This window comes from Diabrotica virgifera, chromosome 9 (assembly GCF_917563875.1).
Source record: "Diabrotica virgifera virgifera chromosome 9, PGI_DIABVI_V3a".
Lineage (NCBI taxonomy): Eukaryota > Metazoa > Arthropoda > Insecta > Coleoptera > Chrysomelidae > Diabrotica > Diabrotica virgifera.
In genome coordinates, this window is record NC_065451.1 from 175631598 (window position 1) to 175656444 (window position 24847).

At 35.6% G+C, this 24847-nt stretch overlaps 2 protein-coding genes across 2 annotated transcripts in view; both read right to left on the minus strand.

Moving 5' to 3' along the window:
- LOC126891955 (uncharacterized) overlaps nt 1-24847 on the minus strand; it is a 374743-nt gene that overhangs the window by 206159 nt on the left and 143737 nt on the right. The gene's annotated exons all lie outside the window — the stretch shown is intronic.
- Nucleotides 1-24847, minus strand: part of LOC126891957 (transcription elongation factor, mitochondrial) — a 53741-nt gene that overhangs the window by 9416 nt on the left and 19478 nt on the right. The window contains exon 3 of the mRNA XM_050661312.1: nt 16786-17029. Within this exon, the coding sequence (XP_050517269.1) occupies nt 16786-17029 (244 nt within the window). The remainder of the gene's footprint in view (nt 1-16785; nt 17030-24847) is intronic.

Genomic DNA, 24847 nt, shown 5'->3' on the forward strand with positions numbered 1-24847 from the left:
TAGTCTCCTTCACCAAGATTCTTCTGAGCAAAATCGCAACCCTTCTGCCCCACGCTTTCAAACTCAATACAATACACGTTCTAATGTGAATTATCCCAAACATTCCACTCAGAAAGACATCGCTAACAACAATGTCAGAAACGAAGATATTAATGAATCTCGTAACGTGCAACGTACCTCACCAAATTCTCTACCATCCAATAGTTCAGAAGGCACTCAAATTAACTCTCATAGGCCTTCATATCATGTCCTAGTCAATGACAACACCCATAGCTCATCATTAAGTGCTATGAGCGACACTTTAACTAATTCGTATGTCCTTCTCGCCACTGTAAAATTCACTCTGTTCACGAAATCCGGTAAAACTATTCAAGTTAAAGGTTTATTGGATAGCGGAAGCCAGAACTCTTTCATCACTAAAAGTCTGGTAAACAAACTTAATTGCGAAACATACGCAAGGACTTTACAAATTTCTGGAATATCTCAAAGCCCGATCACTTCAAATCTCACTGCCAAAATTACTCTCTTTTCTGATCACTCAGACAACCAACTTACTTTGAACTGTGCGATCATTCCGATAATAACTTGTAAATTACCTCAAACGAATATTTCTCTAAGTAGCATACATATTCCCGAACACCTCAATTTGGCAGATGATAAGTTCTTTGAATCTTCCGATATTGACATTTTAATTGGCGCGGACAAATATTATGAAATTCTTCAACCTGGTCACTTTAAATTAGGAACAAATCTACCAGTTCTCTTTAATACCATCTTTGGATGGGTGATCGCAGGAAATTTTCCCATTAATTCTCGCTCCCAAGAAAATTTAACTCTTTCGGTACAAACAACCGAAATTCTTCCCAATGATAATGATTCTCGTCTTGATGTAGTCCTTGCTAAGTTTTGGGAAACTGAAGAATGCCCCACCACTAAAAAACTGTCCGAAGAAGACGAACTGGCTGAACTCAACTTCACAACTTGTCATAAAATTCTGAAAAATGGTCGCTTTCAGGTTGATTTACCGTTGAAGTCCCCTTCCGAGCATCTTAAACTCGGCAATTCATTTTATGTAGCAAAGAAACGATTTGAGTTACTTGAAAGAAGATTCAAAAGCAACCCTACGCTCTTTAATGAATACAAAAAATTCATCGACGAATATATAAACTTAAATCATGCTAAATACGTACCTTTGTCTCTTCACAGTACTTACTCTCTAAACAAATACTTTTTGCCCCATCACTGCGTTCTAAAAGATTCTCTGACTACCAAACTTCGCGTAGTTTTTGATGGTAGCTCTAAATCCACTTCTGGGCAGTCTCTTAATGATATTTTACTCACTGGATATCAAGTACAACCTGATTTGTTCGATATCATTTGTCGTTTTCGGCAATTTAAATTAGTTTTTATCGCAGACATCGAAAAAATGTATAGACAAATTAATGTCAATCCCGAACAAACTTTTCTCCAAAATATACTTTGGAGAGACAGCCCAAATGAACCCTTAAAATGCATCGAACTCGCTTCCGTTACTTATGGAGTTACGTGTTCCAGTTTCTTAGCCACTCGTTGTTTAAACGAAATTGCAAATGTACTTAAAGGAAAATACCCACTCGGTGCTGACGCTCTCTTGAATCAAACCTATGTCGATGATGTTCTCTATGGAGCCAACGAATTTTCTACTCTTGAAAACGCACACCATGAACTTAATGAAATGTTAAATTTTCATGGAATTCGTCTTCATAAATGGGTCTCCAACTCTCCACAATTTTCAGCAAAATGTATAAGTAACCCTCCGTTAAATTATGAACTCAATGTTGAAAATACAAGTAGTAAGGTACTAGGCCTCTCCTGGCAGCCTAATGAAGACAACTTTATCATTTCTGTACCTATTTCTCCAGAACGCACTTCCCTATATACTAAAAGAACGGCTTTATCATTTCTGTCAAAAATCTTTAACCCCATTGGTCTTTTTGGTGCATTTACAATCACTGGAAAATGTTTTATACAAAAATTATGGCTCCAGAAACTTAATTGGGATGATTCTTTACCCCTAAACCTCCACAACGAATGGAAAAATTTCGTCTCCGATATTAATTCACTAAACTCTTATAAAATACCCCGTTACTTATTTCAAAATAAAAAAATCGCAACAATAGAAATTCACGGTTTTGCTGATGCTTCAATTAGGGTCCAAGCCGCCGTATTATACTTTCGTACTGTATACGAAGATAACACTGTACGTTGTACATTAATTACCTCAAAATCTAGACTCGCTCCTTTAAAAACTATATCAATTCCTAAGTTGGAATTATCTGCAATGTTATTATTGTCTAGATTGACTCAGAAAATAGTTTCTGTATATGAAAATCGCATCTCATTTTCTTCTATAAATTTGTGGACTGATTCTCAAATCGCCCTATGCTGGATTAACTCTTCTCCTTCTCGTTGGAATACTTTTGTGGCAAATCGTGTATCCCAAATACAAGATTTAACCCACAACTTCACTTGGAGACATGTCAGTTCACAAGACAATGCCGCTGACAGTCTGTCTCGTGGTCTTACTGCAAAAGAATTTTTAAATTCGTCTACTTGGTGGAATGGCCCAGATTTTTTATTAAAACCTCACTTACTCTTGTCAAGTCACGAATCTCACACTCAAAAGGGTATATTACCCGAAGAAAGGAAGGTAACATTAATAACTTACCCCACAATTGTTAGTTCAGAAAACGATTTCTGCAACAACTTATTTTCTAGATTCTCGAATTACACTAAACTATTACGCACAGTTGCATATATTAAAAGATTTATTTGGAATTCAAGAAATCCCTCTCTAAAATTCTCTAATGATCTCACGGTAGATGAATTGCGCTCATCTTCTCTTTCAATTCTTAGAGGCATGCAAAATCTGCATTTTGCTAAAGAAATTCTAGAACTTAAACGCTCTGCACCAATATCTAATAAACATTTGCAATCTCTGAACCCATTTTTAAATTCTGAAAACCTCCTTTGTGTGGGTGGTCGATTAAGTAACGCTAATATAGCTGATCAACAAAAGTATCCCATACTACTACCCGCTAATTCTCTTGTCACTACTCTATTACTCTCCCATGAACACAATCGTTTGGGACACGCTGGACCTCAGACTACTCTATCAAATGTTAGGCTAAAATATTGGCCTTTAAATGGTTTACGAACTATCAAAAAAATCGTAAATAATTGCCACATATGCTTTAGGTTTCGTGCCAAACCTTTGCAACAAATTATGGGTGCTTTGCCCAGACTAAGAGTCACCCCTTCTCGTCCATTTCAGAATGTTGGATGCGACTTTGGTGGACCTCTCTTTATAAAATCCTCCAATTTACGCAAGGCAAAGTTGCTAAAGTCTTATATATGTGTATTTGTTTGCTTAGCTACAAAAGCCGTGCATATAGAATTAGTATCTTCCCTTTCCAGTGAACACTTTCTACTTTCCCTAAAGAGATTTATATCACGCCGAGGACTTCCTTCATTGATATACAGCGATAATGCTACAAATTTCACTGGATCCAAAAATCAACTCCGAGATTTGTATAACCTTTTCAAAACCCCTTCTTTTACAAAAGATTTACAGAATTTCACCAAGGAACATTTCATAGAATGGAAATTTATTCCTCCCCATAGTCCCCATTGGGGAGGTATTTGGGAGGCTGCCATTAAGAGTGCCAAATACCATCTCCGCCGCATTGTCGGTAATGCCCACTTCACGTTCGAAGAACTCAGCACCATCCTCTCACAAATTGAAGCAATTCTTAATTCGCGACCGCTATGTCCCTTATCAAATGATCCCTCAGACTCACAATGTCTTACTCCTGGACATTTTCTTATAGGGGAGAATCTTACTTCTTATCCTGAAAAGACATTGATTGATCTACCCGTTAATAGATTAAATTTTTTCCAACGATGCACTAAGATCCAGCAATCCTTTTGGAAGCGCTGGTCCGTTGAATACCTAAGTAGGTTACATAGTAGACCCAAATGGTCCCAAGTACGATCTGATATCAAGGAGAATGATCTTGTTTTATTAAGAACCGATAATTCTCCTCCTCTGAATTGGCCCACTGCCAGGGTAATTAAATTAATGCCTGGCTCTGACGGCAGAGTAAGGGTCGTAAAATTAAAAACATCAACTGGCGAATTAATTCGTCCTATCACTAAATTATATGTACTACCACAATAGTTTTTCAATTTCCTTAATCATCTCTCTCCTTGTTTTATAACTCTCTATCTTTAGCTCTTTATCGTTTCACAACCACATAATTTCCCATTTCCCGTGGGGGCCCAGTTATGTTGAAATTACAACATACTTTTGTTTCCCCTGTATACTTAAATTCTACCAAATGAATAAAATCTCGGTTACACACAACCAAAGGAAACTATTATAATAAAACATAATTAGTTAAAGCCCCTTATTGATTCATAAAAATATAAAATCCATTTTAGTACCATATTCGTCAAAACCATGAACAATCATTTCCTTTTCTTTGGTAGTAAAAAATGAGTTAACATCTACACATGTCCCATTCAGTAAATTAAAATTAGGTCTCGTTCGCTTTTTCCGTAAATCGACATAAAATAAGGGGAATTTAAAAACTCTCTCATCTCAATCGCCAAACAGAACACACACACATTCTTTCACTTTCACGCATTTTTAAATCATAAAGACGGTCTCTATTTTCTAGTGCGATTTAATTAAGTTAAATAAGTTGTACGGTAAATTAGTGTAATATTAAACATTCTCGCTTTATAAATAAAATTTAGTTTGCATCTGGTGCTTTAATTTGGGTATTGGTGACAGTTTACTAGTAGCAGAAATCGACTCATTCTTATGTGTGGAAATTAATTACAAGATCCGCACACACCATTTTTGGGTCATCTTAACCCATTTAGCGCCAAAGGTGCGAAAACGCACCATTTTTTTGTAGAATTTTTTTTGACAATTCGTTAATTTTTTTTTAAATCTTTGTATTTTTTAAGTAACCACAAGATATAAGTGTAACTAAATTTAATTTTGTTTAATTTCCAAACTCGTGCTTTCATCACAAAAATATTTTCTAAATGTCCGACATTTTCAATCCTTCGACACAACTTTATTTTTACTGTAGTAATTTTATTGGCATAACACTTTTATGGTCAAATAAATTAAAACATTATTTTTTTAACCTATTTGTACACCAATTGTTATAAAAATACAAAAAAAGTATTTTCTGAGTCATCAAATCTCGTGTTTGAAAATAATGGTTCGATAACGAACCATTGGCGGAAGTCGACATATAATCCTGTCTGATCAGGAATAAGTCAAGGTGATGCACAGGCAGTAATTTGTTGGGATATTTCTTTATTATGTGTAAAAACACGTATCCACTAGGCTTGCGCTCCGAGCTCCTTCAACTGCTCCACATAGTGGACACGTTTGGCGCTCCCGGACTGTGCAATTGTGCGCACTCTGCCTCGGCGCTCCAATCTGTGGACAATTTATATGTAAGGGAGCACATACCGTATCGATTGGAGCAGTTGCAGGGAGCGCGGAGCGCAAGAAGTTCGTGAACATAGTGTATGGTTGGCGCTCTCGGACCATGCAACAGTGTGCGCTCCTCCTCAACGGTCCAATAGGTGGCGGTTTATATGTAGAGGAGCGCATGCATGTAGATGGGAGCAGTTGCAGGGAGCGCGGAGCGCAAGAAGTTTGTGAACATAGTGGATGGTTGGCGCTCCCGGACCGTGTAACAGTGCGCACTCCGCCTCGGCGTTCCAATTGGTGTCGGTTTATATGTAGAGGAGCGCATACCGTATCGATTGGAGCAGTTGCAGGGAGCGCGGAGTGCAAGAGGTTCGTGAATATATTGGATGGTTGGCGCTCCCGGACCGTGCAACAGTGCGCCAACGACCGTGCGGCAGTGCCTCGGTGGTCCAATATTACGAACGTAGTGGATACGTACCTTTAGAAAGACGGGTAGTCTGGTATTCAGTTTTGTTATAATCTAGGGTGGGGGAGGGGGCTACATAAGGGAGGCTGTGTAGTGTTGTAGACAATAAGTCGATTTGTCGAATTTATGCAACTGGCACAGTGCAAGATACAGGATTGGAAAGTGTAAACTGGAAATATCTAAAATAATTTCTAAAAAAGATAGAGGGCCGTTCGACTTCGTTTTTGAGAAAGAAGCTGAAGAAGGTGTAGGCAATGTTCTAACCATACTATTTTTGTTTATCAAAACTTCCAGGTCCATTTACACTCTAAATGTTTTGAGACTTTTCACAAAAAATAAACTTGTGTATTTCAATTTTTATATCTCATTTCCGCCAAAGGTTCGAAAACGAACCATTTTGTTGTTGTGACACCTGCCATTATCAAAGTGTAAAATAATTTTTTTACGAATGTTTAAGTTTATTTTACTCTAGTTAATCAAATATATTACATATTATTGCAGTATTTCTTTGCTTGGCGGTTAATGGGTTAAACAAAAAAGATCTGTCATTTTATTAAAACTTAAGAGTTTTCAAGCATCGCAAATGCATATTTTCGCCTTTTTCAGATTTTAATACGTTGTCGGACAGTGCGTCAAATTTATAAGCAAGTGACACTATATACATTTTGCAAAGTAGAATAGGAAAAAATGCAACCTCTATAGACGTTGCGTCACATTACATCAATCGAAATTAGACGTCTATAGACGTTCTGTCCGTCAACGTGTTAAATCGCTTATAACTCGAAAACTATCAACTTTTCAGAAATATGACAAGAGACCTTTTTTGTGTATAATTACCCAAGAAACATAAAAATACATTTTTCGAGGCAAAAAAGTAATTTTGGATTTGCTTAAAAAATTGTTTCACTCGGCACCCTTCTGATTTGTTTAAAGGGTACATTTTTGAACAGGAATCCGCAAAGAAATCGAGACAGAAACATTTTTCATACGAAAGTGGCCTCACACATGGACTAATATGGAAAGGAAAACTAATAATATCTGATTGTTTTTTGATTACTGTATACTTTTCTGTAAGTTTCCCTGGTACAATAAATAAAATATAAATTCATTGTCTATTGTTTTGATGTTATTATCAGTATATTTTGAAAACAGCAGTATTGTAAATTGTTACTGGGAATATTTTAAAAGTTAGGAATTTATATTTTGAATGCCAGTGAAGTTTATAGACTTCTTCAATTTTGTAGAAAGGAAACTGAGGAATTTAAAATAAATAATCATAGTACAAAATGCTAAATAACATGTTATCTTTTCTACATTAGTTTCAATGCAAGGTGTTTGTTGCAAACTTATTAAATCTGAAAATTATTTTAATTAAATGCACATCTGAAAAGTACTCCTACTTAACATATAGTAGAGGGGAAATGAATATAAAAAAAATGCACGTGACAATTTTATATTACGGCTTACTTAATTTCAAAATTAATGATTAGTAAGTATAACAATAAGGGGGAAAACTCTTTACAAAATTAAATTATCAGATAGAAAAATTAAATTTTTTTATGTACAACCTATCTGAAGTTTGGAGTGAGTTTAGTGCAATTTAGTCTCATTAGGGAGTTGAGATATTCATCTGTTAAATGAGATCTCTACCGATTTTTAATAAGTTCATTCTTGATAAAGCGGCTTCGAACACATAAGTTCAGCCAAACATAGTACACAATTTCATGGCCAAACATTTTCAAAATTTCCAACCACTAAATATATTCTGAATTTATTGACGGTCCGCACAAAACTAGCCCACGGTCCGGATGCGGACCGCGGTCCGCTAATTGGTGACCCCTGATATAGACCGTTGTTATGTTTGAATGAACACTGTGAACTTCAAATATAATTATAGTGAGAATGAAGGTATTTTATTATACATAAAATGAATCCCGGACTTAGGGCGCTATAGCTCAGCCACCAGACGTATTACCAGCTCACCTCTACATAAAAAGTATGAGCAACCAGAGCAATCAAGCACCAGAAGAGATGCAAAATTATAAAGATAAAAAGAAAAGAGTGAAGAATAATAGTAAAACAATAAGTAGGAGAAATAAGAAAATCTTAATATTGAAAAATACGGAAAACGAAAAGGTTAAATAAATAAGAGAAAAGAACGGGAAGACTGCTATAAAGTACTACTCAGAAAGAACCTCACAAAATTCATAGAAATAGACACAGAAGCGCTGTAACAACGAAGGGACCAATAATGAGGGATAGATCAAACTAACATTAAGCATTGAGTAAAAACAGCCATAAAAATTAAAATAATAAATCAGCGGGACCAGAAAGAATAGTAAAAGAGCTAAACAAGTATGACATTGAAAAACTACACAACATTATGATACAACGGTTTAATAGTTCAGTAAACACTGAAAAAAAAAACAGAGGAATGGTCAGAGAAGAAACCAGAGAGAATCAAGGAGAGTTTGGAGCCTGAAGCTTTTGCATAGATTACAGATATACACTCATATATATTTTTACATATATATATACACACCGGCAAAATTAGCCGAACACGTTAAAAATGGGACATGTTTGATGTCTCGTATTTCATAAACCAGTGGTCCGATTTGAGTGATTCTTTTAGTATGTTATAGCCTTATTATTTAAGAATATCGGTGTAATAATATTGTTGCTAGACAGGTAAATGTCATTTTATACCGGGTGTAACAAGCATACTGTGTTTTTTTCTTAAAGTTCGGAACACCCTGTGGGATATTCCAGCATATATAAAATATTAAAATTAAAACTCGATTGTAGAATTATGCTTTCTTAACATTTTCTTTTTTGATTCATTTGCTTATGTTGGAAAATAAAAAAGTTATGTGCTTTAACAACTAACCATGTTTTTTATAAATAAATCCTCATAGTAGGGGAGAAAAGTATGCTAAATTTGCAATTACTGTTCGCTGCAATATTTAATGAAATGTCCTGAGACGGCCCTGCCTGCGTGCATATATGGCTTATTAGCGACATATTCATTTTTTAGTTAGTCTGTTTGTTGTCTTCAAAGAGTTCACACATGTCTTAGTTAATAAAAATATATACAGTCCACTTAGTCAGCAGTTTTATTCATTTGGGAACACAAGGTTGCACGTGGGCATCCTAAACATTGGTCCATTCGAGACGGATCAAATTTCGCTATAGTGCCGATGTAAATTGGTCAAGGGAGCTGTTAAGTTTTAATTAGATTACACTAAGACATACATACATCGTCAACGTGGTGACGGTGACGTAATAAGTGAATAGTTTTCGTTCAAAATTGGGTGAAGTCAACAAGTGGGACTCAAGACGGTTAAGTGTTTTGCTTTACAAGTTCAACGGACGGAAAACAAAGATCATAAAGACGGCAGTTGGAATAAGCGGATCAGGTTTCAGCTAATAGCGGCATGGTATACGACGATAATAAAATTAACAGTGGGTGAGCCAATATCCTATTTATATTTTCCTTAATTTCATTCGAAAAAAACAGCATAATTTGGTCTGTGTTTATTGCATGTTATTCATTTGTCATAGGTAGTAAATTTTGATTTTAATTACTTGTATTTCCGGAGTTTAAAATTTGAGAATTTAATTTGATAATACATTTGGTTGATTTAGTAATTATTGGTTTTAATAAATTATTTTTGGTTTATAATGGGTGATCTAACAGATTTAGTTGCTAGAAGGGGTGTAATTAAAGGTCAATTAAGCCGGTTTGAAACATTTATAAATAATATAAGGGATAATGAATTGCAATTCATAGAATTACGTCTTCGGAAATCGAAATGTGAAGAAAATTGGGATAAATTTGCAGACATTCAGTCAAAAATTGAAATATTAGACAGTTCAGGGAAACAATTAGATGAAAGGGTTAGTTTCGAAGATAATTATATTAGGATTATTGCGTTAGCTGAGGGTAAATTACAAAATTCATACGATGGTTCTAAAAATGCGGGTATTAGCAAAAACACGGAAAATCGGGCTCCATCGGAAAGAGGAGCATTATTAAAACATACGAATAATCGGGCTCCAACGGAAAGAGGAGCATTGGTAAAAAATAGGGACAATCGGGCTCAAACGGAAAGGCGGAATCATAGGGTAGAAGGCTGTACTATGCCAGGTTGCAGTGCTTGTGGTAGAAATCATAATATTCTGCCACATATTTCAGGGAATTTCGGTAGAAATATTTCGGATTCGGTAAATACAAATGTGGCTAGTCGCGGGACACCACAAACGGATAATAATACGGTACCTGTTTTTTCGGGAACAGGTTACGAAATACGGTTTACGGGAAATACGGTTACGGAAAATACGGTTACGGAAAATACGGTTACGGAAAATACGGTTACGGAAAATGAGGTTACGGAACATACGACTGCGGGAAATGCGGTTACGGGAACCCGGGTTAATAATAATAATACGGCAAATAATACGGTAAATCGGATTAACTCGGGTAATAATAATGATAGGGAAGACACTGCTAAAACGGCACATAATACGGGAAATCAGGTTAATAATAACAACACGGCAAATAATACGGCAAATCGGATTAATTCGGGTAATAACAATAATAGGGAAAGCACTGTTAACACAGCGGATAATTCGGGAAATAATTATAATGAAAATTCGAAGGCTCAAGGGAATACAGAAGGTACGCGGACTTGTGAACAGGATCTTGTTCACAGTTACAAATCGGTGAGGATATCGGAAAATACGGATTCAAGGGAGATTTTATTATCTACGGAACATTTACAAATAATGGAAAAATCGGGAAAATTAAGTGACTGTAAAGCATTATTAGACGGTGCTTCAAAATCAAACTTTATGACTAAAGAATTATGGGAAAAGACAGGACTAAAGTCCTTTAAAGTAAATATACCGGTAAAAGGGATAGAGTACAATTGCACAAGCATAAGGGATTCGGTTAACTTAACGGTACGGTCTAAATGTAATAGTTTTCAAATGGACGGTTGTTTCTTAGCCATTGATAAAATAGATTTAGTAAATACTTTTAAAATTTCGGAAAATATTACTCTAGCAGATACTGAGTTTTGGAAAACAAATAAAATAAGTTTGCTGCTTGGAGCAACTGTATTTTGGGACTTACTTTGTACAGGGCGGTTCAAGTTGAATAAAGAGGGACCTTTTATTCAAAAAACCAAATTGGGTTTGATTGTATCGGGGCTAATACCAGGGGTTAGTGCCCAGCACAAAAAACGAAGTTGCAATTTTACGGAAAATAAAAATATTGAAGCACAATTAGAACGGTTTTGGAGCTTGGATGAATGTGAGGAAGCTACACCTCATACAACGGAAGAACGAAGATGTGAGGAATTATTTGAAAATTCTAGGGAAAGAAACTGGGAAGGCAGGTTTATTGTGAAATATCTATTTAAGGATAATGTGGATAAGTTGGGCCAATCTTATGACACGGCGTTAAAAAGATTTAGTCATTTGGAAGGGAAATTAGAAAGGAACGCCGTCATGAAGCAGCAATATAATGATTTTATGAAGGAATATATCCAGTTAGGGTACATGTTCAAGATTGAGGATGAGAATCAAGTCTCACATGCGGCTCATTATCTTTGTCACCACGGGGCGTTCAAGGATTCTTCTATCACTAAGAAATGTAGGATTGTTTTTGACGGTTCTGCGGTTAGCGATTCGGGAATCTCGCTAAATGATACTTTAATGACGGGTAATAAATTACAGGACAATTTATTTAATATTTTGTTACGGTTTAGGGAACATGTTATAGTAATTGTTGCTGATATAGCTAAGATGTACCGGCAAATTTTGATTTATGATCCAAACGGGGAATTTCAGGGAATTCTATGGAGATTTTCAACGAAAACCGAAGTAGAAGTTTATAGGTTGAACACGGTCACCTACGGGTTAGCTTCATCTAGTTATTTAGCGGTTCGATGCTTATTAGAGTTAGCTGGGGAAAATAAGGATAAATATCAAAGGGCAAGTGAAATTATACTTCGTGACTTTTATATGGATGATATAATAACGGGTACAAACACGGTCGAAGAAGCTAGAAGGTTAAAAGGGGAAATAAGTAGTATTTTGGATTTAGGATGTCTTCCATTAAGAAAATGGAAGTCAAATCATCCAGTGGTTCTTAAGGATGAGTCTAATTCAGCGGGGGATGTAGAACATTATCTAGCGGAAGATGGGATTAATAAAACACTTGGATTATTATGGAATTCAAAGGAAGATGTTTTGCATTTTAGAATCACGATTGGTACAAGAAAAGATAAGAAAGGCTTTCTATCGGTCGTAACTCAAGTATTCGATCCACTGGGCCTAGGTAGTCCAGTGATGATAAGGGAAAAATTAATAGTACAAGCATTGTGGCAGATGAAATTGGGATGGGATGAATCATTACCTCAGGAACTTGACTCGTCCTGGAGCAGGTTCAAGGATAAAATGACGGCTCTGGAAGAATTAAAAATAAATCGAAAATTTTATTGGGAAAAATCAACGGATTTTAACGGTATGGATAATGTAAATTTAGTTTGTTCAAAATCTAGGGTGGCTCCTTTGAAGTCTGCGTGTTTGGAAAGACTGGAGCTATGTGCTGCTCTTTTAGGAGCAAAATTGACTAAAGAGGTAATTAAATCTTTAAATATTAGGTTTACCAAGATAAGACTCTGGACGGCTTCCACGATAGCATTGCCATGGATACGGGGAGAACCGTGCCAATGGAAAACTTTTATAGCGAATAGAGTAGGGGAGATTCAACGGTTAACGGATAAAAATTCTTGGGAACATGTTAGGTCAGAGATAAATCCAGCGGATGTTTTATCAAGAGGGATAGAACCAGAGCAATCCAAGGATTTTAGATTGTGGTGGGATGGTCCTAATTTTTTAAGACTGCACGAAGAAATGTGGTTTGAAACAGAATCAGACTTCAAAGTAGAGGAGCTGCCAGAAATTAGAAAGCCAAAATTGGTATTTTCTCCAATTGTGGTACAGGACATATTCGGTAAATATTCTAGTCTTAAACGATTAAAGAATGTAACAGGTTGGATATTTAGATTCTACAAAAATTCTAAATTAAAAAGGGAACAAAGGGTTTTAAGTAAAGTTCTCTCAAGTGACGAACAAGAAACAGCTTTGAGACGATTAATAATATTATCGCAGAAACAGAGTTTTTATGAAGACTGGCAAGCTCTGAAAAAATCAAAAGGGGTTTTGAATTCAAGTAAAATAATATGTTTAAATCCATTCTTAGATGATTCGGGTATAATAAGGGTAGGAGGAAGAATACAGAATGCTGAGGTAGGGTACGACCAAAAGCATCCGATTATACTTTCGAAATCACATAAGTTAACAAGACTCATAATACAAAACGAACACTATCGAAATTTGCATGCGGGTGCGCAAACGTTATTAAATATTGTGAGATTAACCTATTGGCCTATATCGGGTAGGAGCGTGGTTCGGGATATATTACGTAAGTGCATAACATGTTTTCGGGCAAAGCCATTGCATCTTAAACAAAAAATGGGGAATTTACCAGCTAGTCGCATAACTCCTAGTATTAAATCTTTTGAACGGTGTGGCATTGACTATGAAGGTCCATTTCATATAAGGGCTCATAAGCTTAAAGAGCAAAAAATTATTAAGGGGTATTTCTGTATTTTTGTTTGTTTGGTGAAAAAGGGTCATTTGGAGTTGGTGAGTGACTTAACTACTCAGGGATTTTTGATTTGTTTTAAAAGATTTATATCCAGAAGGGGTTTACCACGGGATATATATTCGGATAATGGAAGTAACTTTGTAGGGGCTAACAACCACCTTCAGGATTTATTTAATTTTTTACGGGATAGGGTAAATCAGTGTACTTTTGCTAGATACTTATCTGAATTGTGTATTAACTGGCATTTTATACCAAGCTATTCTCCACATTTCGGTGGTTTATGGGAGGCAGCTGTAAAATCGGCAAAATATCATTTAAAAAGGGTTGTTGGGGACACTAGTCTCACCTATGATGAGTTGAATACGGTAATTGCGCAGACTGAAGCCTGCTTAAATTCCCGTCCTTTGACCCCTCTTTCTGAGGATCCTACTGATTTTAATGTTCTCACTCCTGGGCATTTTCTAATTGGCTGTCCATTGGTGTCGTTACCGCAAGAAAACATTCTACATCTGAATCCGGGTCGTATTCAAAGGTTCCAATTGGTAAGGCAGATTATGCAAAATTTTTGGAGTAAATGGTCCAAGGGTTATCTGGCAAATTTGCAAGAAAGAAATAAATGGCGTTCTTCAGCTGACCAGATTAAACCCGGACAAATAGTAATTTTGGAGGAGAGTGGGGTACCACCCATGAAATGGCCTTTGGCAAGGGTAATGGAGGTGCATCCTGGAAAAGACGGTATTGTGCGGGTAGTGACGCTCAAAACGAGTAATGGACACTGTATTAAACGTGCGGTGGCAAAAATTTGCGTGTTACCGATGGATAATTAGACATAGGGGAAAAGGAAACTTTCGTTTGTTTTAGGACATCATTTTTTGGTTTTAGGTTATATTGTTGCATTGTTTTGTTGGTATAATAGGAACTTTAGTTTTAGTTATCTTGAAAGACTGTGCTTTCAAGGAGGGGCGGCATGTTCGCTGCAATATTTAATGAAATGTCCTGAGACGGCCCTGCCTGCGTGCATATATGGCTTATTAGCGACATATTCATTTTTTAGTTAGTCTGTTTGTTGTCTTCAAAGAGTTCACACATGTCTTAGTTAATAAAAATATATACAGTCCACTTAGTCAGCAGTTTTATTCATTTGGGAACACAAGGTTGCACGTGGGCATCCTAAACAATTACTCGAGCGTTCTTGGAACCTGGAGTGGATTGTGAAGAGTGGGTGCTACAACCAAAAAAAGTTAAGTTAAGTTTTCCATAAAGTGTGAGACTCCATTTTTCAATTTAATTTTCCATTTCCACCAATCGTTTTTTCCGATTATAGCGCCATTTATCCATAATAGTAAAAAATGTTGCGAATAAAAGTTGCCTATTTTTACGCCAAGGATCCAAATCTGCAATAAAAATTGGGGGCTCCTATTTAATATTTTAATATAACCCCCACCCCTCCACCGTGGGGAGTCATGTTTGGTGCCATTCGGTAGATTTTTGAAAAATATTGAATAGGTGTATTTTGCAGTTTTACGATCTGATGTTCATTAGGTTCGCAATATCGCAGGGTTCGTATTTATAATTTTTAATTTACCCCCCCCCCCCCTCTCCGTGGGGTGTCACAAGCCCCCACGGAGGTGGGGTGGGGGATTTAATTTAAAATCTTAAATAGGAGCCCCCAATTTTTATTGCAGATTTGGATTCTTTACGTAAAAATAAGCAACTTTTATTCGACATATTTTTTCGAATTATGGATAGATAGCGCTATAATCGGAGAAAAATGATTGTTTCAAATAGAAAATTAAATTAAAAAATGAAAAGTCCCTCACTTTATGGAAAACTTAACTTAACCTTTTTCTGATTTTAGCACATACTCTTCACAATCCAATAGGTCCCCATAACGCTCGAGTAACTGCAAATTTAGTATACTTTCCTCTCCTACTATGAGGATTTATTGATGAAAAACATGGAGAGTTGTTAACTCACATAACTTTTTTATTATCTCACATAAGTAAATGAATCGAAAAGGAAAATGTTAAGCAAGCCTAAGTCTACAATCGAGTATTAATTCTAATATTTTACATATGCTAGAATATTCCACAGGTTGTTCCAAACTTTAAGAAAAAAACACAGTATGATTGGTACACCCGGTATAAAATGGTATTTACCTGTCTAGCAACAATATTATTAAAACGATATTCTTAAATAATAAGGCTATAACATACTAAAAGAATCACTCAAATCGGACCACTGGTTTATGAAATACGAGACATCAAACATGTCCCATTTTTAACGTGTTCGGCTAATTTTGCCGATAATTTTGTATATATATATATATATATATATATATATATATATATATATATATATATATATATATATTTATGTATGAATAGAAAACAAAAAAGTTGTGACTGGCTAATTGACACCCAAGTCTATGCCATAAAAAAAAAGATATACACTCCCACAATTAATTGAGAAAAAAACGGGAAAAACAAACCAGTCCACATAGCATTATTGAATAAGCATTCCTACATACCTACACATACATAGGGGCAGTGTTCAAGTATATTGAAAGAGTAAGAGATCTAGGATGAATACTACTTGACAAAAAACAGCTGGATGGGAAAATCCTCTAAATTAATATATTTGTATGATGTAAGATTTATTGTAATTTGGCATATGTGGTCATTCCATTCTATTCTTCTGTTTCTTACCCAGTTATTAATGTTATACACCTTGCATCTCCGTCGTATATTTTTATTTCTCCATATTGTCTCATTCAGGCAACCTGCGGCTCTGTTTGCTCTATTCACTTGATCTTCCACTTCTGTTTCGAGCCTTCCGTAGCTAGATAGTGTGATGCCTAGGTATTTAAACTCCATCACTTGTTCTATTATCTGACCTTCCAGCTCCAATTTACATCTTATTGGATCTGCTGTTATAACCATGCATTTTGTCCACGTAGGGAAAACCACGAAAACGATGAAACGACAACTTACTAGAGGCACATTGAAAAAACAGACAGTCATGTCTATACAAAAAGAAGAAGAAGAAAGGAACATATAGAAAATTGTTCTCACGACATGGGAAGAAAAGCAAAGAGCTTGGCGATCATATTTCATTAAAATGAACAAAATATCAACTTACATTTATTATACTCCCATTAATAGGAGGTAATACTATTTGCTTATTTCTCTTGTTCTTGCCATTATTATTATTTACAGCCAACTGATCAATCGGTTTATCACATTTCATTATATCTTCACACATTTTATGTAACATCTTCTCACCCAAACCATCTACTTCTAAGATTTCACTTAAGGATCTAAACGGGCCCTTTTTGTTTTTCCATGATTCAATACTTTTAATCCTATTTTGAGGTATATGAAACCTAAAAAAACATACATTAGGCTTTGCCTATTCTAAAGGTACATTTACACTTGGTACTAATATTTCTTTTTACACTCAGTATGAATGAGTCTTAAATTATCATCAAATTTCCTGATTTTCTGCTCTATATGCAATAAGTTTTAAAACTTTTTAATGCAATATATATCACTGAAGTGATTTCCACAGACTCGCTCAAGTCCATCTTTGTCGCAATACCTAAAAAACACAATGCTAGAAAATGCTCAGAATATCGATTAATAACGTATCCACACTCAACACTATCCTAAGAATGCTTCACAACAGAATTAGATTCAAATGCGAAGATCTCAAAGATACCCAATTTGGTTTTAGAAATGCTATGAGAGCCAGGAAGGCACTTTTTGAACTAAATATCCTGTTACAAAAATGCTATGATCAAAGAAAATATGAAAATGCATGCTTCGTGGACTTTAAAAAGGCTTTCGATAAAGTACAGCATGTAAATTTAATGTTGCTGCTAAAGAATATAGAAATAGCTGACAATGATATTCGTGTCATTAAAAATTTGTACTGGAATCAAACTGGTAAATTATATCGTAAAAATTGGAGATAACTACATCGACGAAATCTCCATATCACGCAGTTACACAAAGTTCCATTTTGTTCCCAACATTATTCAATGTTTACTCGGACCAGTTATGTAAAAAGGCACTTGCGAGACAGCCATATGGAATAAAACTCAACAGGGAACTACTTAACCCTTTCAATGCGACGTTAAATATTGGGGAGTTGGGCTGTGCGGCCATGATCTGCTTAATTAAAAGTTAATGGGACCTGAGTACACCGGTGCGCCTTTTGCATTTTACCAACAATTAACAAAGCGCGAGTTATAGTACAACGACCGCTACCATCCAGTATATTCTACCACGTGGAATCAACACGAGGCTACGCCGCGTCGCAGCGTTGAACATTCTGGACCTAATTGCGACGTATTGGACAGCAAGATCAGCAATTATAAAATTATAAAACACCATGTAAAAATCAATATTTTTCAGTCTGATTAAAATCTCTAAATAAAAGTCTAATTTAAATGTTAAAGTAAAGTCTGATTTTAAATTATTGAGTTGTATCTAAAATCTTTGTTTGTCGAAATAAAAGTTTTAATTGTGAAGTTTAGTTTTTTAAAAAAGTGTTTTTCCAAAGAACATTCATAATTGGCGCAGAGTCAGTACGGAAGTGGAAGAGTCTTTACAGATCCTCGTCACTTTTAAGTGTTTGTCCACTGTTCCAAGAACCAGCCCCAGGTAAACCGTTGCAGAGTTCACCCGAGGGAATTAGCAGTTAGAAATAGAAATTAGGAGCCTTCAGGAGCAAAGGAATGCACATCGGCATCGTCTTTATCCTGTAAGCGATTTTTATTATTACTTAGAATTAAGAAGATAAATTTTTGAAAGAGATATTATTAAATCAGACTCCTCTGAGTCCTTAGATTGAATCAGAGCTAGATTAAGAAGATAAAAACAAAGATTGAATAAATTAATAGAAAGATTAAAATAATTTAGAAATATCTCCTCTAAGTCCTTAGATTGACTTTAGAGCCAGATTTAGAAATTTATTTAAAGAAAAATTTGAATAGCTTAATAAATACTATATATTAATAAACACTAGAGATTAATAGATAAATAATAAGCAGTTTAAGATTGATATATTTGGAATTACTATACGTATTTGACTATTGACTATATATATTGAAATTTTTTTTAAATATGGCAGTTCCACAATTTGACGTGAAAAATTTATGCATTCTTCCAAATTTCGACGGAAACCCAAATGAATTACATGAATTTATTAAAGTTTCTACAATACTTCTAAACCATTATCATGATAGACTAAATGCAGCTAATATCCAAAATAAATTTTTGCTTCATGGTATTATAAGTAAATTAACAGGTAGAGCCAAAGAAGTTATATCTGTATATGGATGCGAAACTTTTGACGAAATAAAAAATGCATTAATTCAAAATTTTGGAGACCAAAGAGACGAAAATTCGCTTACAAGAGACTTAGTAAATTTAAGACAAGGAGCAACAGAATCTATCATGCATTTTTACGAAAAAATAATGGGACTTTTAAGCTGTATCAACAATTACTTAGAATTACATACTGTAAATGCCGACATTAAAAGAAGCAAACAGGAATTTTTCCGTCAACAAGCTCTTACAACATTTTTAGCAGGCCTACGAGAACCAATGGGCTCTGTTATCAGAGCAATGAGACCAGGAAGTTTAGCTACGGCGATACAATACGTACAGGAAGAAAATAATGTTAGATATCTTCAAAAAAATCAAATAAGTCAACCTTCAACATCAGGAAGAAGCGAAAATTATCAAGAACGCCGACCTCAGAGACAGCAAATGCCTTTACCTGTCCAAAAACCATTTTATCAACAGCAAAATTTTGCACCTCCGCAATGGCAGCAACCAATCAGGCAATTCTACCCACAGAATCAGTTTCAACAACCACATCGACAACAAAACTTCAACCAATTTAGACAAAATTCAAACCCTCCAGCATTCAGGACCCAGAACCAGTCAAGTGTATGGGCACCCAAACCCGGACAGCCAAAGCAGCCTAGACCAACACCTATGAGTGGAATATCAGAAACCACAACCGGAGGCCGTCAAAAATTTACACCAAATTACCGAGCACAACCAAAATTCACCGTAGAAGAACTTTACAATATACAATGCCACGGAGATGAGCAAGAAGAGAATGCCGACTACAATGATTACTATGAACCCGAATACGACAATTTTCTACAAGATACATACGAAAATCAACCAACCGAATACGAAGAAAACGTAAATTTTCGAGAGGACCCACCAGAAGCAGCCGAAACGTAATTGAACTTCATTCATTTCCCGACAAGAAGGAGCTACCTTACATTGAAATTTCTGAGCCTTCTTTACGACTTTTAATCGATACAGGATCCACAAAGTAATTTCTTAATCCAGAAATAGCTTCTTCATATTTTCCAAATTATATAAAACACGAACCCTTCATCGTCACATCAATTTTTCAAAATTATTCCCAAAAATATTGTGCTGAAATTCCTTCATTTTCAGAATTTAATTCTGACAGCAAAATAAAATTTTATCTCTTCAAGTTTCACAAAACCTTCGATGGTCTTATTGGCCTCGATAATCTAAAACTCTTCGAAGCCCAATTAAACTTTCCTAAATCACTTCTAGTTACAAAAGATTCTACAATCCCTATCAAATATTATGAAACAAACAAAACACAATTTTATTCCATCCATTTGGAACCAAATTCAATTAGTCAAGTCAAAATCCCAGTCAAAGAAGAAAAAGGAACCATCATTATTCCAACTCAAAAGGTACAAGGCGTCGTAGTACGAGAAGCCCTTACTAACGCTGAGAACCACCTCGCCTGGACCGAAATTGCCAACTTCACGTCAGAACCCATTCACCTTTCTCTTATGGAACCACTCGAAAGCCAGGAAATAGACATTCAAGATTTCCATGTATATTCCATGGAAACAACCTCCGAACCAGACTACAGACAAGATATTGACGACTTAATTAAAACCGAACATCTTAACGAAGAAGAAGAGGATCAAGTTCGCCAGCTATGCCGAAAATTCTCCGATATATTCCACCAACCAGACACTCCTCTCAGCTTTACTAACGAAGTTAAACACCACATCAGAACCAAGGATGAAGAGCCTGTATATATGAAATCATACCGATATCCGTATGTGCACAAAGAAGAAGTAAGGAAACAAATTTCTTCAATGTTAGAGCAAGGGATCATTCGACCAAGCCAATCGCCATGGTCCTCGCCCATTTGGATTGTGGCAAAGAAACCAGATTCATCCGGTAAAATAAAGTGGAGGATAGTGGTAGATTATAGAAAGGTCAACGAGAAGACAATTGACGACCGATACAGAATTCCTCACATTAGCGATATTTTGGACAAATTGGGAAGATGCCAATATTTTACGACCCTCGACTTAGCGAGCGGATTTCATCAAATCGAGATGGCTGAAGAAGACATTCCCAAAACAGCATTTAATGTGGAAAATGGACACTATGAATATTTAAGAATGCCATTTGGACTTAAGAACGCTCCGTCCACGTTCCAACGTATGATGGACAACGTATTGAAGGGACTTCAAGGAGAAATATGTCTCGTCTATATGGATGACGTAATAGTATACTCAACATCATTACAGGAACACATAGTAAATCTCACAAAAGTATTCCAACGATTAAGAGAAGCCCGACTAAAAATCCAAGTTGACAAATGCGAATTTTTAAAAAAGCAAGTTAATTTTCTGGGACACGTAGTCACACAACAAGGAATAAAACCGAATCCAGCGAAAATTGAAGCAATAGAAAAATATCCAATACCGAAAACAGCAAAAAAAATTAGAGGATTCCTTGGACTCTTGGGATATTACAGAAAGTTTATTCGAGACTTCGCAAAAATCACAAAACCTCTAACAAGATGCTTGAAAAAGGACGCAAAGATCGAACATACACCCGAATTCGTAGAATGCTTCGAAACATGCAGGAAATTATTAATGAATGAGCCTTTATTGCAATATCCAGATTTTTCCAAACCGTTTAACCTCACAACAGATGCCAGCAATTTTGCTATCGGAGCAGTACTTTCCCAAGGACCAGTTGGCAGTGATAAACCAATTGCCTTCGCTTCCAGGACACTAAATGAAACTGAGACAAAATACTCAACAATAGAAAAGGAAATGCTAGCAATGGTGTGGGCAACTAAGTATTTCCGACCCTACCTATTTGGAAGGAAATTTAAAATACTTTCAGACCACCGTCCCTTGCAATATCTATTTTCCCTAAAGGAACCCAACTCCAAACTAGTACGTTGGAGATTAAAATTAGAAGAATTTGACTACGAGGTAATTTACAAAACAGGAAAAGCTAATACCAATGCCGACGCACTGTCTCGAATCGAAATTCACACAAAGGAAACTAAGGACATCGATTCACAAATTAAGGAAGTCTTTGACGACTTAGTAGACATGGAAGACGATGGATGGTCAACGACTAATAATCCAGATGCAGATCGAATAATCGACGAGATTGTAGAAGAAAAAGCAACAGAATTAATCCAAAAAAACATCCCAGAAGACACTGTTGAAAACGAAGATCAAAACATCCAAGAAGACACTGTTGAAAACGAAGATCAAAACATGGATGAAGACGGAAATGAAACAATACATACAGCAGTAGAAAACCCAATTCTTGGTATACCTATTTCGGAAAAACCACTTAACTTCTACAATAACCAAATTATAGTCAAAATCGTCAACTACAATCCACGACCTCCAGCAATTATACAAACCTTTCCGAATAAAAGACGTTATCATATCCAGATATCGAAAGATCAGTTAAAAGCTGATACCATAAAGATTTTTAAGGAACACCTCAACCCGAAAAAGAAGTATGCAATTTTATTTGAAGCAGAAGAAGAAATTTTTGCAGAAATTTGCGAAATTATCAGAAAAACTTTCAAAAACAACGCATATGACTTAGTAAAATGTAATCTTTTATTGGAAGATGTTAATCTAGAAGAACAACAAAAAGAAATTATAAAAAACTATCATGAAGGTAAAACGAACCATAGAGGAATAGCTGAAACAGAATGCCAAATAAGAAGAAGATATTACTGGCCTAATATGAAGAAAGACATAGAAGATATCATAAACTTCTGCGATATATGTCAAGAAAATAAATATGACAGACTTCCTCCCAAACCAAAATTTATGGTTACACCAACTCCCACTAAACCACTGGAAATAGTTCACATCGATTTATTCCAGGCTGATGGACAGAAGTTTCTAACCATAATAGACGCATTTTCGAAGTATGGACAAGCCTATCCAATAAATGGAGGAAACGCAATCAATGTACTCAACGCCCTACTAATTTTTATAACCCATCATGGACTCCCAACAATGATAGTAGCCGATAATGGTACGGAATTCAAAAATGGAGTAATACAAGAATTTGTAGACTCCCATAAAATCTCAATCCACTATACGACACCAGAGAATCCGCAATCCAACGGGATGATTGAGAGATTTCATTCTACATTAATCGAACATCTTCGAATCCTAAGGAACACCAAGGCAAAGCTCCCGATAAAAGAACAAATGCTATACGCTATAATTGGGTACAATAATTCCATACATTCCGCAACGAAGTTACGACCCATTGACATATTAAACGGCCATATCGACGCAAAAGATCCCTTTGACGTTGACATACAGAAAGTAATACTGAATAATTATATTCAAAATCATAGAGAGATAACAAAGGAATTATACAAGGAAGTAAATCAGCATATGCAAGAAAATAAAAATAAAGTCATCGAAAATAGAAACAAATCGAGACAAGACCCTATTACGTATAATATAAACCAAGCACAAAAATTTATACCCGAAAAACAGTCACTAGGAATAAATTACTTCCACGATATTCTGCAAAACTTATAAAGAAAAATAACGAAGTTACTGTAAAAACATCAAAAGCTACAGTACATAAGAAGAACATAAAACATCAACCTAAATCAAAAACTAATTCGGAACCTTCCCCACAAGATCAGCCAGACGATAGGAAAGAAATTAAAGATAAAGAAACTGAAAAACAAACCAGAAATAATTCCCCTCAACCAGGGACAAGCAAGGATTTAGATTACTAACAGACAACAAAAAAAAAAATGATAAAGAAAAAAATAAATTTAACTTTTCACAATATCCAGATTTATTAAATTCAAGAGCAAACGTTCCAGATAAATCGCGAATACTTCCCAAAAATTAGGACTACAGAAATTCAAACCATTCAGGATAGACCACATCCCTTTAGAAAAATTCCATAAACTCTCCGAAGGAAGAAGAAGAAGAACATCCAGAAAAAATAACCCAAAATTATGGAACCATAGCCATAGCCATTTTTTGGTTAACTCCTGTATAGATTTTTATTAAAATTATTTGCCTTGTATATGTTACAGATACAAAAACAAATTCTAGCAACGAAATTCCAAGAGATGCCAATCCAAAAGTTTTGTTCATCCCTTACAAAACTTCTTCAGGGGATGGAGTAGTTATAGTACAACGACCGCTACCATCCAGTATATTCTACCACGTGGAATCAACACGAGGCTACGCCGCGTCGCAGCGTTGAACATTCTGGACCTAATTGCGACGTATTGGACAGCAAGATCAGCAATTATAAAATTATAAAACACCATGTAAAAATCAATATTTTTCAGTCTGATTAAAATCTCTAAATAAAAGTCTAATTTAAATGTTAAAGTAAAGTCTGATTTTAAATTATTGAGTTGTATCTAAAATCTTTGTTTGTCGAAATAAAAGTTTTAATTGTGAAGTTTAGTTTTTTAAAAAAGTGTTTTTCCAAAGAACATTCATAATTCGCGCCAGTGCGCCTTCCGCATTGAAAGGGTTAGGCCGTCCGCACATGGGGCGACGCTCGAATTACTCGACTCGATTCCAGTCGCGTAGGTCTCTCCCCGTCACTTAAGTTCCTTCGTTGTGGCATTGAGCTCCGTACACGGAGCGTTTAAGATTGCAAATCTCCTCGTCTTGTACGACTCTCGTCCCTTGCGACCCGTAGCGCACGAGAAAGTTCGAGTGAGACGCACGTTTCCAGTCATGGAGGTAGTTTATTTTATTTGTTTCTTTCGTTTTTTGTTGTATTTTGCGCTTAATTAAATTTTAGTTTTATTTAAAGATTGGTGCATGTTATGGTCGTTGTCTGTAGTA